This window comes from Pongo abelii, chromosome 4 (genome assembly GCF_028885655.2).
Source record: "Pongo abelii isolate AG06213 chromosome 4, NHGRI_mPonAbe1-v2.0_pri, whole genome shotgun sequence".
Lineage (NCBI taxonomy): Eukaryota > Metazoa > Chordata > Mammalia > Primates > Hominidae > Pongo > Pongo abelii.
In genome coordinates, this window is record NC_071989.2 from 155860933 (window position 1) to 155874328 (window position 13396).

The 13396-nt window shown below is 40.0% G+C and overlaps 1 protein-coding gene across 3 annotated transcripts in view; it reads right to left on the reverse strand.

Moving 5' to 3' along the window:
* The window catches only part of DPYSL3 (dihydropyrimidinase like 3), a 120174-nt gene that overhangs the window by 23910 nt on the left and 82868 nt on the right, over positions 1–13396 (reverse strand). For all 3 annotated transcript variants that reach the window (XM_002816043.6, XM_009241162.4, XM_063724304.1), the window contains 3 exons: positions 9800–9888; positions 3408–3592; positions 665–829 (listed from right to left, as the gene is read on the reverse strand). In XM_002816043.6, coding sequence (XP_002816089.2) covers positions 665–829; positions 3408–3592; positions 9800–9888 — 439 coding nt within the window. The remainder of the gene's footprint in view (positions 1–664; positions 830–3407; positions 3593–9799; positions 9889–13396) is intronic.

The following is a 13396-nucleotide window of genomic DNA, read 5'->3' on the forward strand; positions in this document are numbered from 1 at the left end:
ATATCTATTGATCAAAAAGAAGCAGAGAATGGAGGAATCTAAGAAGACAGTGGAACTTAAATCATGTACTCACTGAGAGGACACACGCTGGCACACACACAGAAACATATATACATACACATGAACATATTTTCACACCCTAAGCTCCCAGCCTGAGTACCAATACATCCTTGCTCCTAGAAATGCCTTAGCCTTGTCTAAGGATACCATTGTTATATGATAGTAAGGGTTTGAGCTCTACAGTAAAAACGATACAGGTTAAAAATCCCTAATCTCATAGGTCGTACTAGCCATACAACTTTATGTAAGATTAGTTAGCCTCTCCTAACCTCAGTTTCTTCCTCTGCAGAATGGGCAATATTGCATGGAGGTGAAGAGCATAGAATTTGGATACACCTACTGCTTACTAATGCTATGATCTTGGGCTGCTTATTCTGAGCCTCAGTTTCCCCATCTGCAAAGTGGGGAAAACAATCACTATCTCACGGGGATCCTGTAAGAAGTAAATAAAGTGCCCAGAACATTGCGTTATCCCTACATCCAGTGCTCACGCTCAAGGTTCCAGGCTCCAAGTAAAAGACAGTGACTGAAATGAGTGGATGGTGTTGGAAGGACTGGCAAGAAGAAGCTAAGAGAGGAGGGAGGACAGCATGTCCAGGCTCACCTTTGTCCTTGATGAGGTTCTGCACTTCCTGCTTGACGCTGTCATTCCAGTGGGTGATGTCCACATGCAGGGCATAGTCACAGCAGCTCTTCCCATCAGCCCACTCTCTCCATTTCTCATAGGCCTCAGTCAGGCTGGACTCAGGCTCAGGCACCACATGGTCAACTGAATGACAGAGACCCCAGATGAGTCATTCTCAGACATAGCCTTTGCTCCCCTCTGCCCAGGCCTGCTCCTGCTTGCTTAGCTGTGACTGCAGAATCTCTATTTCCTGAGCATGGAATTAACTTTTGAAGGGGTTCCCTGGTAGTTTCAAGAATGCTGATCACTTAAATGTCACCAAGCTATGTGATTTGGGGCAAATTACTAGCTTCCCTAAACCTCAGTTTTCTTTCCTTTAAGTTGGTGCCAAGTGGGGTGGGAGACAGGGTGTTACTAGTGCCTTTCTTCTGAATTTATAAGATTAAATGGGAAAATGCATGTAAAGTACTTCATCTAATGCCTGGCTCATGGTGAGTGCTCAATAAATGTTAGCCATCAATGAGTGACTATTATGTGTCATTATTACTAGTACTGTGGGGAGGTCACTGCTAGTGAAAAAAGTCAGACTCTCTTCCAAGGGTGAAAGTGAGGTTTAAATAAGTTAGGGCACAAGACATTGAGGCTCTCTGCTATAGGACAAAGCTGGTGTCAGTTACATAAACCTGATACTGGGCCCGCAGATCTTATTTCCATGGAAACTTCTTGTCAAGAATCTGGTTTCTTTGAGGCCCAAATCTACCCTTTCACCCGCAACCATGGATACATTTTTTTTAAACAATGGCATCTACAGTTGATGAAGAAAAGGCAAAAGGTACACTTTCATAGTTCCCCTGAACAGCTGAGGCAAAGTACAAGTAAGGACAAAGTACAGCTAAGGACAACTTTCCAGAGAGGAATTTTGAAATATACATAAAAAACCTGGACATTTTTCAAACCTTAACCCAATATTTATTCCCACACCTATGAATTATTCCTAGGGAAATAAATGAGGCTGTATACAAAATTTTGGTTCCAAGGATGTTTGCTACTTATTTATCTATGTGCAAAATCGGAAACAATTGAAATTGTTAACAATAGAGAAGTTAGGTTAAATACATAAATCCTTTATAAAATGGATGACTAGGAATCCACTTTAAATGTTGGGGTAGAAAAAAAATGAATGCAAAGATATCCGTGACATATTATTTAGCAAAAATGGAAGGTTAAAATATAGTACATATACTGTGATCCTAGTTCGGCCAAATAGGATTTTTAAATTGTGTACAATATACAGCCAAACTCTAACAGCAATGTGGGATTATGAGGTTTATTTTCTTTTTGCATCTCTAGGTTTCCTAATTTATCTATGAAGGACACAATTGCTTTTGTGGTTCTTTGTAAGTTTTACTCTCGTCACTGGGAATCTGACTTCCCTAATGCAGATGGCCAAGCATAATACAAATCTCAAGGATGCCAAACAGGTCCAACTCCTTGCCCAGATGGCAGAAAGCCAGGCCAAGATCACTCATTCCCGTAGTCTTCTATCAAAGGCAGCCTGAGTGCACTTATCGGAAAGCAAATGCATGGAGCTACATTACTAATGTCTGGGGCAACACCAGGGCTTTTGTCAGCAGGCAGCTGCTGAGAAGTCAGCAGGCTTCCACCCTTCAGCTGGAGAATTGCACCCTGAATTGCACCTTTTATGGCTTTGGTGCAATTTTTCTGGGCTTCCACACCCAACTAGCTGAAGCTGAACCCTGCTCATGCTCCTGTCAAAAGGAAGTAAAAGACAGTGGGCAGTAATTCTACAACTCAGGCTGTCCTGTGTTCTCAGGGGATGTATATGGTGTTAAAATAAACAGTGCTCTCTGCCTGACCAAGTTTGGGGCCAGCACTGGGATGGGACCCAATTCATCAGGATTCCTTTGGGACAGGAAGGACTGCCCTGGAATGCCATTGGTTCAGTAATCCAATGGCATGCAACTCCCTGGATTTTTTTTGGAATTGCAATAGAAAAAAACAAAACAAAACAAAAATTAACAACAAGAGAAACCACTCCTACAGCTTGCCAAATGTTAAAGATATGAATTGGTCAAAATACAGTGCAGACCAGATAGCACTAAATGCAACAGGAAGTCAAAGATGCAGATGCCTCCAGCACCGGTTGCTTTTACGACATGACCAGCGTCCCAGTAGAAGCTTTAAACCAAGCTCAGTGATTTTGAAAACCTCCACCAGACACAGCTTCACCCACTGACGTTCACAAAATTTCCAAGAAATGTAATTCTCCATAATCCCTCTCTCCGTGATACTCCTTAGCTCCATTCACGCTTCTCTGCCCTCCTTTCTCAGACCCAAGTGGGCAGGTTTGAAATAACATTTCATCTTCTATCCTTAACTTTTTAAGTCTACTTTCACCTCTTACTAGCCCAGAGATGCTATTTCCTATTCTCCACTCATTGCAGGAGCCAGCATCTGTTGCTAAGGTAGACAAGAGGGCAGCTGCTGCCATGACCAAGAGCCTCATGAATCTCCTCTCTGTAGTTACAGGGAGCGGCCCATTTCCTCAGCTCAATCTGCTTTTCTCAGGTCCCATCAGGCAAAACATCTATAAACTGAATTGGGGCAAGTATACAAGTTATAGTAAGAGAGTTCTGGAGATAACACATTCATTAAACACACACTTCTGAGAAACAGGAGTGTGTAAAATATGAAGACTTACGGATCATGGTGGTGCCACCTGCTAAGGCCGCCTTTGTCCCTTGGAAGAAGTCATCTACTGTGGTCATTCCCTTATATGGCATCTGGAAGTGAGTATGGACATCGATGCCTCCAGGGATCACCATCTTCCCATTGGCTTCGATGGTCTTCACTCCTCCAGGAACAATCAGATTGTCTCCAATTTGTCTGGTGAAACAAATAAAAAAATGATCAAACACTTGGTCATTTAAAAGTGCAATTTCCAAGACAAATATAGTGGTATAAGGATTTTAAACAGTGTTACTTGTATTTATCAAATTAATCTTTGCAAGTGACTCGCAAGCTTAGCAATCTATAAATAAAGACAGATATATACAGAAAACAAGGTTTATAGTCACAGAATGATCTGATATGCCATTCGGTGGGACCATGTGTCCTGGTTTAGTACTATAACCCCAGGGGTTTGACAGTGTTTAGAATACAGTGTGTGTAATAATTTTTTAATATAAATATTTTTATTATTCCTTTCATTTTGTTCTTTAAGTTAAGGTGAGAAATAACATTTGGAGAAGGATCTAAAGAGTATAAAATAATGCACTGTTAGAAGAGACTGAAGAAGATAATAGTGAATCATTTAAAGAAAAGGTATGGGAACTTAGCTATCTTTTAAGTGGGGTCATCTTTGCTCCTAACAAAAGATTCTGTCTGGGTTATTTCCCACCTAAGTCTTCACTCCCAATTCCACCCTTTCCTGATCATTTATCAGCCAATCACAGCTGATGGCAGATTCACCAGGAGGAAGTCAAAGATGCACATGCCTCCAGCACCAGCTGCCTTTATGACATGGTCAGTGTCCCAGTAGAAGCTTTTAGCCGAGCTTAGTGATTATGAAAACCTCCACTAGACACGGCTTCACCCAGGAAGCTTCAGAGCATCTTAGGAAGGAATAGGGGGGAGACTCAGGCAGAAGTAAGCCAATGAGTATCTCAAAGGCAAGCCTCCAAGGAAAGTGACAAATACAACTAGTCCCCACACAATGCTGCTTATAGATCAGCCAGTATTGCTTGGCTCATACGTGGTATCACATCTTTGATTTAAATAGCTGGTTAAACATGTCCACTATGGATACCAGGGAGACCTATGATTCATAAGCCTCTATATGACCATTAAAAATCTCCTACCTTGGGATATCTGTACCTCACTGTCCACGGCATGAATATTTTCCTCTTTTGTCTACAGACAGCCAAGAAAGACAATCTCTTGGGGCAGTAAGAAGTCTACCACTGGCCTCTCAAACTCCAAGTTCTGCAACTAAAATAAAGTATTCCTGACAACTCTAAGAGTTCAACTTTACCACATCATCACTGGGCCATTCCAGAGCCACCATAATTCAAAATATACTGGTAAAATGCAGCCTCTGATCGTAAGTCCATTCTAGTTCAGATACTGGCCAATTCTGTTCTCATTTTTCTCTCTCACAGGTTCTCCTTTAAGGAAAATTGAGAACTAAGGGCATGAAGAATTGCCTGGCTTGTGTGTGTGTTTTCATCCATTTTGACAACTAGTTTAATACCAAGCCTGAAATAGAAATGGCTTCCCCCTTCTTCACTGCTCCACCAATGAAGGCCGCACTAATCCTTCAAGGCTCAGCTTCCATCTTCCCTCCTCCATCAAGTTTCTAGCAACATCCAAGTCTAATAATGAGTGAGGCTGATGTGGGCTATCTGGATTCACAATCCTGGCTCTGCTAGCTACTAGCTGTATAACCTCGGCCAAATTACCTTACCATGCCTCAATTCTTTCCTCTGTAAAATGTAATAAAGACGCCTCCTCCACAGGATTGTGCTGCAGCTTAAATGTGAATATTATGTTAAGCCCATAAAACACTGTTAGGTAACTAAGAATTCAATAAATGTCAGCTATTATAATTAATAATCAGTCCACTCCCTTCTCTGAATCTCACCTGTTCTATGAATATAATACTTGATATGCCACTCCTTGGTAATGCTAGGTCCTTTGCATATATACAGATATCTCAGTTCCCCTAAAAGACTAAAAGGTCCCGGGGGAAGACAGCATGATGCTTTGGGCCTTGATAATGAGTACCATACCGTGTGACATAGCATGAGTCCAATATCTCAAAAAATTGCCTGGCACATAACAAGTATTCCACAAATATTCACAGACAGACAAACAACTATGTGATAGTTAGAGGAAGTTATTTCTGTTCTTATGCTCTGTGAGTTAAGAATGTTGTTGGAGACATACAAAATTTCAGGACTGAATTATGATCATTTAACTCAACCTTCTCTCCACCACCAACACACACATCTGATGGTTAAATTCCTTCTACAACATCCTTGGCAAGTGGCCTTTCAGTCTTTCTAATAGAAATGGCAAAAAGGAATCGTCTTACACCTTCAACCCTGGTTGTAGATCCCTGAAGCACCGTGTGAAGATGGATTCTAAACCTGTATTTAAGGCTCAATTGTAAAAAGTTCTGTGATCAGACGAGATCAGGCACGTTCAGGGTGGTATGGCCATAGCGCCACTCCTATTCAACATCGTATTGGAAGTTCTGGCCAGGGAAATCAGACAAGAGAAAGAAATAAAGCGTATTCAAATAGGAAGAGAGGAAGTCAAATAGTCTCTGTTTGCAGATGACATAATTGTATATTTAGAAAACCCCATCATCTCAGCCCAAAAACTCCTTAAGCTGATAAGCAACTTCAGCAAAGTCTCAGGATAAAAATCAATGTGCAAAAATCACAAGCATTCCTATACACCGGTAATGGACAAATAGAGAGCCAAACCATGAGCAAACTCCCGTTCACGATTACTACAAAGAGAATAAAATACCTAGGAATACAACTTACAAGGGATGTGAAGGACCTCTTCAAGGAGAACTATAATCCACTGCTCAAGGAAATAAGACACAAACAAATGGGGAAAAAATCCCTGCTCACAGATAGGAAGAATCAATATAATGAAAATGGCCATATTGCCCCAAGTAATTTATAGATTCAATGCTATTCTCATCAAGCTACCATTGATTTTCTTCACAGAATTAGAAAAAACTACTGTAAATTTCATATGAAACTAAAAAAGAGCTTGTATAGCAAAACAATCCTAAGTAAAAAGAACAAAGCTGGTGGCATCATACTACCCGACTTCAAACTATACTATAATTTTACAGTAACCAAAACAGCATGGTACTGGTAGCAAAACAGATACATAGACCAATGGAACAGAACAGAGGCCACAGAAATAACACCAAACCTCTACAACTATTTGATCCTTGACAAACCTGACAAACATAAGCAATGGGAAAAGGATTCCCTATTGAATAAATGGTGTTGGGAAAACTGGCTAACAGGAACTGGACCCCTTCCTTATACCTTGTACAAAATTAACACAAGATGGATTAAAGACTTAAATGTAAGACCTAAAACCATAAAAACCCTAGAAGAAAACCTAGGCAATACCACTCAGGACATAAGCATGGGCAAAGACTTCATGACTAAAACACCAAAAGCAATGGCAACAAAAGCCAAAATAGACAAACGGGATCTAATTAAACTAAAGAGCTTCTGCACAGCAAAAGAAACTATCATTAGAGTGAACAGGCATGGGAGAAAATTTTTGCAATCTATCCATCTGACAAAGGGGTAATACCCAGAATCTACAAGGAACTTAAACAAATTTACAAGAAAAAAACAAACAACCCCATCAAAAAATGGGCAAAGGATATAAACAGACACCTCTTAAAAGAAGACATTCATGTGGCCAACAAACAGATGAAAAAAAGCTCATCATCACTGGTCACTAGAGAAATGCAAATCAAAACCACAATGAGATACCATCTCACATCAGTTAGAATGGCGATCATTAAGAAGTCAGGAAACAACAGATGCTGGAGAGGATTTGGAGAAATAGGAACGCTTTTACACTATTGGTGGGAGTGTATCTAGTTCAACCATTGTGGAAGACAGTGTGGCAATTCCTCAGGGATCTAGAACCAGAAATAGCATTTGACCCAGCAATCCCATTACTAGGTATATACCCAGAGGAATATAAATCATTCTACTATAAAGACACATGCACAGGTATGTTTATTGCAGCACTATTCACAATAGCAAAGACTTAGAACCAACCCAAATGCCCATCGATGACAGACTGGATAAAGAAAAGGTGGCACATATACATCATGAAATACTATGCAGCCATAAAAAAAAGAATGAGTTCATGTCCTTTCAGGGACATGGATGAAGCTGGAAACCATCATTCTTAGTAAACTAACACAGGAACAGGAAACCAAACATCGCATGTTCTCACTTATAAGTGGGACTTGAACAATGAGAACATATGGGCACAGGGAGGAGAATATCAAACACCAGGGCCTGTCGGGGGTGGGGGAAAGGGGAGGGATAGCATTAGGAGAAATACCTAATGAAGATGACAGGCTGATGGGTGCAGCAAACCACCACGGTACATGTATACCTATGTAACAAACCTGCACGTTCTGCACATGTATCCAAGAACTTAAAGTGTAATAATAATAATAATAAAAAAGTTCTGTGAACAATTAGTGCTGCCTATGATGAGCTCTGAAATGAGGAAGCATTTGGTAACAAATTTTTCCCATTCTCTCCAAATGAGAGAGCTTGCTACCTCCGAATAGAGCCAACTATATATAATAATTTTTTAGTTAATAGAAAAACATAAAATCAATTGTGGCTTATATTTTGAAGAAATTATTGTCATATATTTTGGTTTTCCCATTGTTTCCATTTTTCTTACTTCCAATATAAGAAAGTAATAATGTAAATTGGCAAGGTAACTATGAACAAATATTTTTTGTTCTTGCATTTGTTCATTCATTCATTCATTCACTCGCTCATTCATTCAATGTTATTTGACTAATACATTAACTTTTAGCAAGTTATTTGCTCTCTATGTGCTGCTTTCTCCTCATCTAAGGAAAGAGGATAATAAAAGTACAGTACTTACTTCGGAGGGCTGCTGGCTGATTGAGAGAAAGCATGCAAAACATTTAACATTGTGCCTGGCACATACTGCACATTCAATAAAAAGTAGCTCTTATCAAATTTCTATGTGCTAAGTCCTGGGTTAAGTATTGGGGATGTGGAATAAACAAGATATGTAAGATATGAGAGTAAGTCTCCTTACTCTCAAAGGAGACTAACAGTGTCAGAATTGCTATGATTGATGAAAGCACAAGCTAGTTTTGTTTGTTTGTTTGTTTTTGAGACAGAGCCTAGCTCTGTCACCCAGGGTGGAGTGCTGGAGTGCAGTCATGCCATCTTGGCTCACTGCAACCTCTACCTCCTGGGTTCAAGTGATTCCCTTGCCTCAGGTTCCTGAGTAGCTGGGACTGCAGGTGTACACCACCACACCCGGCTAATTTTTGTATTTTTAGTAAAGACAGGGTTTCACCATGTTGCCCAGGCTGATCTCATACTCCTGAGCTCAAGTGATCTGCCCGCCTCGGCCTCCCAAAGTGCTGGGATTACAGGCACTTAATTACAACTGCCGTGCCCGGCCGAGCACAAGCTGTTTTGAAAGCACACAGAAGGGAAAGCTAGCCTAGACTTGGGGGCTGGTAAAAAACATTTGTCTGCAGAAAACTATATCTAAGCCAATTTTTCAAAGATAAGCAAGAGATCTCTTATAACCAAAATCTTTAACTAGTCAAAGAAGTTAAGTCATAAAAAAATAAAACTAAAAGAGGCCAGATAGGGCTAATAGAATGGGTTGGATACACCCAGTCTTTTACAACATCTTAGCAGGGTAGTGTACTTTGTTTTCTGTGATGAAACACTATGCAAATCAAATCTTTTTTTAAAGTTCACTATGTAGGAAACCTACACATAAAACTTACCTGGCTGTGCCACTTACAGGCATCCAATAATATACATTTTAGAATGTAATTATATATCCCTAATGAATTTATTTGCAAATCTTGCATGAAATCTATGTCCTATCTGTGCTCTGCCCATCTAAGTCCTATCCTTATGTCAAGGTTCAGATTAAACACTCTCTCTACCCCAAAGCGTTACTTCTAAATGAATTTCTTCTTCTTTGTACTTCTAAATCACTTATCCCGACTTCAACTCCTTTGATACCTATTGCACAAAGCCTTATATTTTTAGGGTGCTGTAATTTGTGCACATTTTCCAGTATCCTTAAGGATGATGGCCACATCTTCCACTTTTCCATGACCCATAGAATGTTCATCAATACTTTCTGCCCAAAGTTGCCCTCAGTATCATTTCATTCTGTTGATTAAATTAAGATTTTTTTCACTACATTCATGTAATCCAAGCTTCTTTATGAGCCATTAATGAAGAGAGGAAGTGCAAAACAATAACGAGAAGAATTCCATATACATACTTTATTAAGCCATCTTCCATGTAAATATCAGCATAAAAGGACTGATCATCATTGACGATTCTGCCTCCCTTGATAAGGAGACGGTCACTCTAGAAAAGAAGGAAAACATGAGTCGTTATCACAGGTATGATTTCAGAGAAGAGTGATCTGCCAACGTTTTCCCAATTCATTGTTCTAGATGTCTAGTAGAAACACATTTACCAAAGACATATGTGTGCTCAATGCACTCAACATTTAAAGTAGGTGTATTTGTTGGGGATCCAGTCTTTCTTGTTTGCCCTTAATTCAAATTATTCTAGAGTTTCACCTCTTGCTTCTGCATTCTATTAATATTATAGCCACCTGGAAACACATCTACTCAAGTAAGTGAGACATTCTTTATATTATATTTTCTGATTCAGTAGGCACTAAATATTTAAAGTGGGATAACATATGCCTCAGTGCCTAGTGCACTCTCTAGTACTCTGTTGACACTCAATGGTGATTCTCAAAAATAGAACTTAAGGTTAGGCATACACGGAAAGAGGCTTTTAAAAGTATTTGCAATTACACGAGGACGTGCTCAGATCATGGTTATGTCTAAAATTCAGGATACTTACAAATGTAGGCACAAGTACACACAATGTTGTAAAATATGTAATAAAACCACTAGAAGGGAAAAAGGCAAAGTATCTATAGTATTTAACTTACAATGGAGAAATTATGCAGGATTTATATTTACCTCATTATACTCAATATTTCTCACATTTTCTGAGTGCATTTCTTTATTGCTTGAATTATGAGAAAAATAAAGCCTTTTTAAAAATTATAACTTAGATGAAATTTGAGTTACCCAACAGGAAACAATGCAAGTTATTAACAAAGTAAACATATACTTTATATATAAGTCAGGAGAGGGACAAATCAGTGTCAACCTGACAGATCACAAGTTTCATTAAACGAATGGAGCTTAGACTGGAGTATGAGGGATGGATGAAGTTTTGTTGGGTTCATGGAGGAGAAAACAATTCCCAGGAGTCTGGCTGGTTGTAGCTACAGCATGAATAAAGAATGAGAGGCTGGACTTTGTGAAGAATTCAACTTCACAAAGAGATTTCAACTCCAACCATCCATCCATCCATCCATCCTTCCATCCATTCCCAGGTCATTGCTTTTATGGAGCTTAAAGGGAAAGTCTGGCAATAGACAAATAAAGTCAACAAAACAAATCAAGCAATCTAAAATTATATTAAGTGTCACAAAATATAGGGGAGTGGGCGTGTTTAGAGGCTGGAAAATGTCTTTTCAGGGAAGAGCAATTTAGATGGGGGTGGGGTGAAGAACTTCTCTAGGTAGAAGGAATAGCATGTGCACAAGCCTAGAGGTAGGATGAAGTTTTGTTTCTCTGAAAACCTGAAAAAGCTCAATGTGGAAGGAGTTTAGGGTTCAAGGAAGAAAGTGGCATTAAATCAGGTTGGGGAGGTAGGCAGGCTACTCATGCTGGGTTTGGTAAGTGTTTGAGTTTGAATGAAAATACACTGAGACATATGTCAGGATTGCAAGCAGAGGGGTGAAGACCTGTGTTGATAAGTCAGCTCTAGAATGCACTGCTCAGGGCCAATGTTCTCCATGGCTATTTGACTATGAGGATTAAGAGTCACTGATTAAGGGGTCAATGGCAGGGAGACATCATATGCAGGGCCAACCATGGTCATCATTCCCTTGATGCTGATTCTGTAGCCCCTGTTTGAGAACATCAGCTTTCAAAGAGGATATAAATTTTATGGAGGATGGAGCCCCAAAACCAGTTGACTTCTGGCTTCAGAAATGAAAGGGCCAGAAAATGAGATTTGAAGGTAGGCCCCATCTGGGATACAGAAAATTACCACTTAGCTTCCCCTGCTCTTCTAAGGTATTGCATAAGAAGAAATTTCATCATATCATATTGTCAGGGGAAATTATTTTTTTAAAGATACAGATCAATAAAGTGTTCCAAAACAAACTACATATGTGGCAAGGAAGACATGCCTATGAGGTCAAATACAAAGGTCCACCACACATGATATACAAGCCCCTCATGATCTGGTCTGTTAATATGTCCACCCTCATTTCTATCATGTGTGGCCTATATTTTAAAATGACAAAACATGCAGTTCTTGTCACATTATCAGGCTCTCTGTCCACTAGGCATTTACAAACATGTTCTCTCTGCCTTCTCATATAATCACCTGGCATCTAGCAGTCATCTCCTTTGTCAAGGCCCCAAAGGGCTTTTTCTCCACGATGTGTGACCTGACCTTCCAGCAAATTTCACCTGCTCCCACTGCAAGTTAGTTGGAAAAATAGTAATGTTCTACTGTAGCTGATTTATTTATTACTCAAGTTATCTCCTGACTAAACCAAAGACTCCTTTAGTCCTGGAACAATGTATCTTTTGATATTTCTACCTTAGTTCCTGGAGCTCATCCTAGACAGCTATTCCATACTGGCTGAATGAATAGGTGAAGGGTGGGACACAGGAGGTTGTATTATGTCCACGTGATGGAAAGGTGTCTGGGTCAGAATATTGTGGGAAGCGGCCAAAAATTAGAGTTTTGAGAAAATAAATGATGGCTTTGTGATATACTATTTTAACAGTACTGCAAAATTATATGAGGCAGTCCTAGGTCTGTGGTTCCAAACTAGTGTGTACACATTAGAAAAATATATATTCCCAGGCTGTGCTCTACATCACCAAATCTGTATTTTATAAGCTCCTTATGCAGCCATCAGGCAGCCCAGTACCAAGTCACAGACCAGCACAAGGAACCACTGCCCTCCTGCCTGCCCCCAACCCCACCCCACAGTTCTATGTGTGTCCAGGAAGGTGACAGAGCATCTTCAACAGGAACTTCATAATAATAACAATCTTGGTAACTGTAAGAGTACCCTCCCTCTCATAACTCAATGCTTTCCTGATTTTATCTTCCCAGCAAAGAGCTGAGCTAAACTGGGTTTTGGAAAGGGGCCAGTTTCTGTCTGAACTGAGACCAGTTATGAAATATGACCAGCCTAAGGACACCCAGCCCTGAGCCACTGGTGTGATCATCACTCCCTTCAACAAGCATGAAATGTCAGCAAAGGGGCAAATGCTATCTCCAGCCCTGTGAACACCAGGGTGATAGTAAGCACTGATCCAAGTGGAATTAACACCATTGAGATGGTGTCATTGGAAACTTTTCAAATAGTAATTAAATAAAATCTTTCTGGCTCAATAATCAGGAATCTAAACAGAGCCCAAAGATGAATGATAGGCCTGGTGTAGGTTTCAGAGAAGAGATTAAGAAGAGTTTTCTCCATGGGCTACAAATATTAATATTATTAATTTGTTTTCACCATGCAGAGCAAAAATATCAAAACCTGAACTTAAACAGCTCAAATAAATGCTTCCTCTAGTGGTCTTCAGCTTGCCCTGCTATCCTCCCCAATTTTAACTCTTTCCATGGAAGGGGGATCCACTACAAAGGGCGGCCTAGGCAAATCAGTCATCAACAAAGAGGAATCTGAAAGGCAATTTGTGGGCTTGGCACTGGGGAATCTGAGCGTGGGGTATGACATAACCACTGACCACCCCCAGGT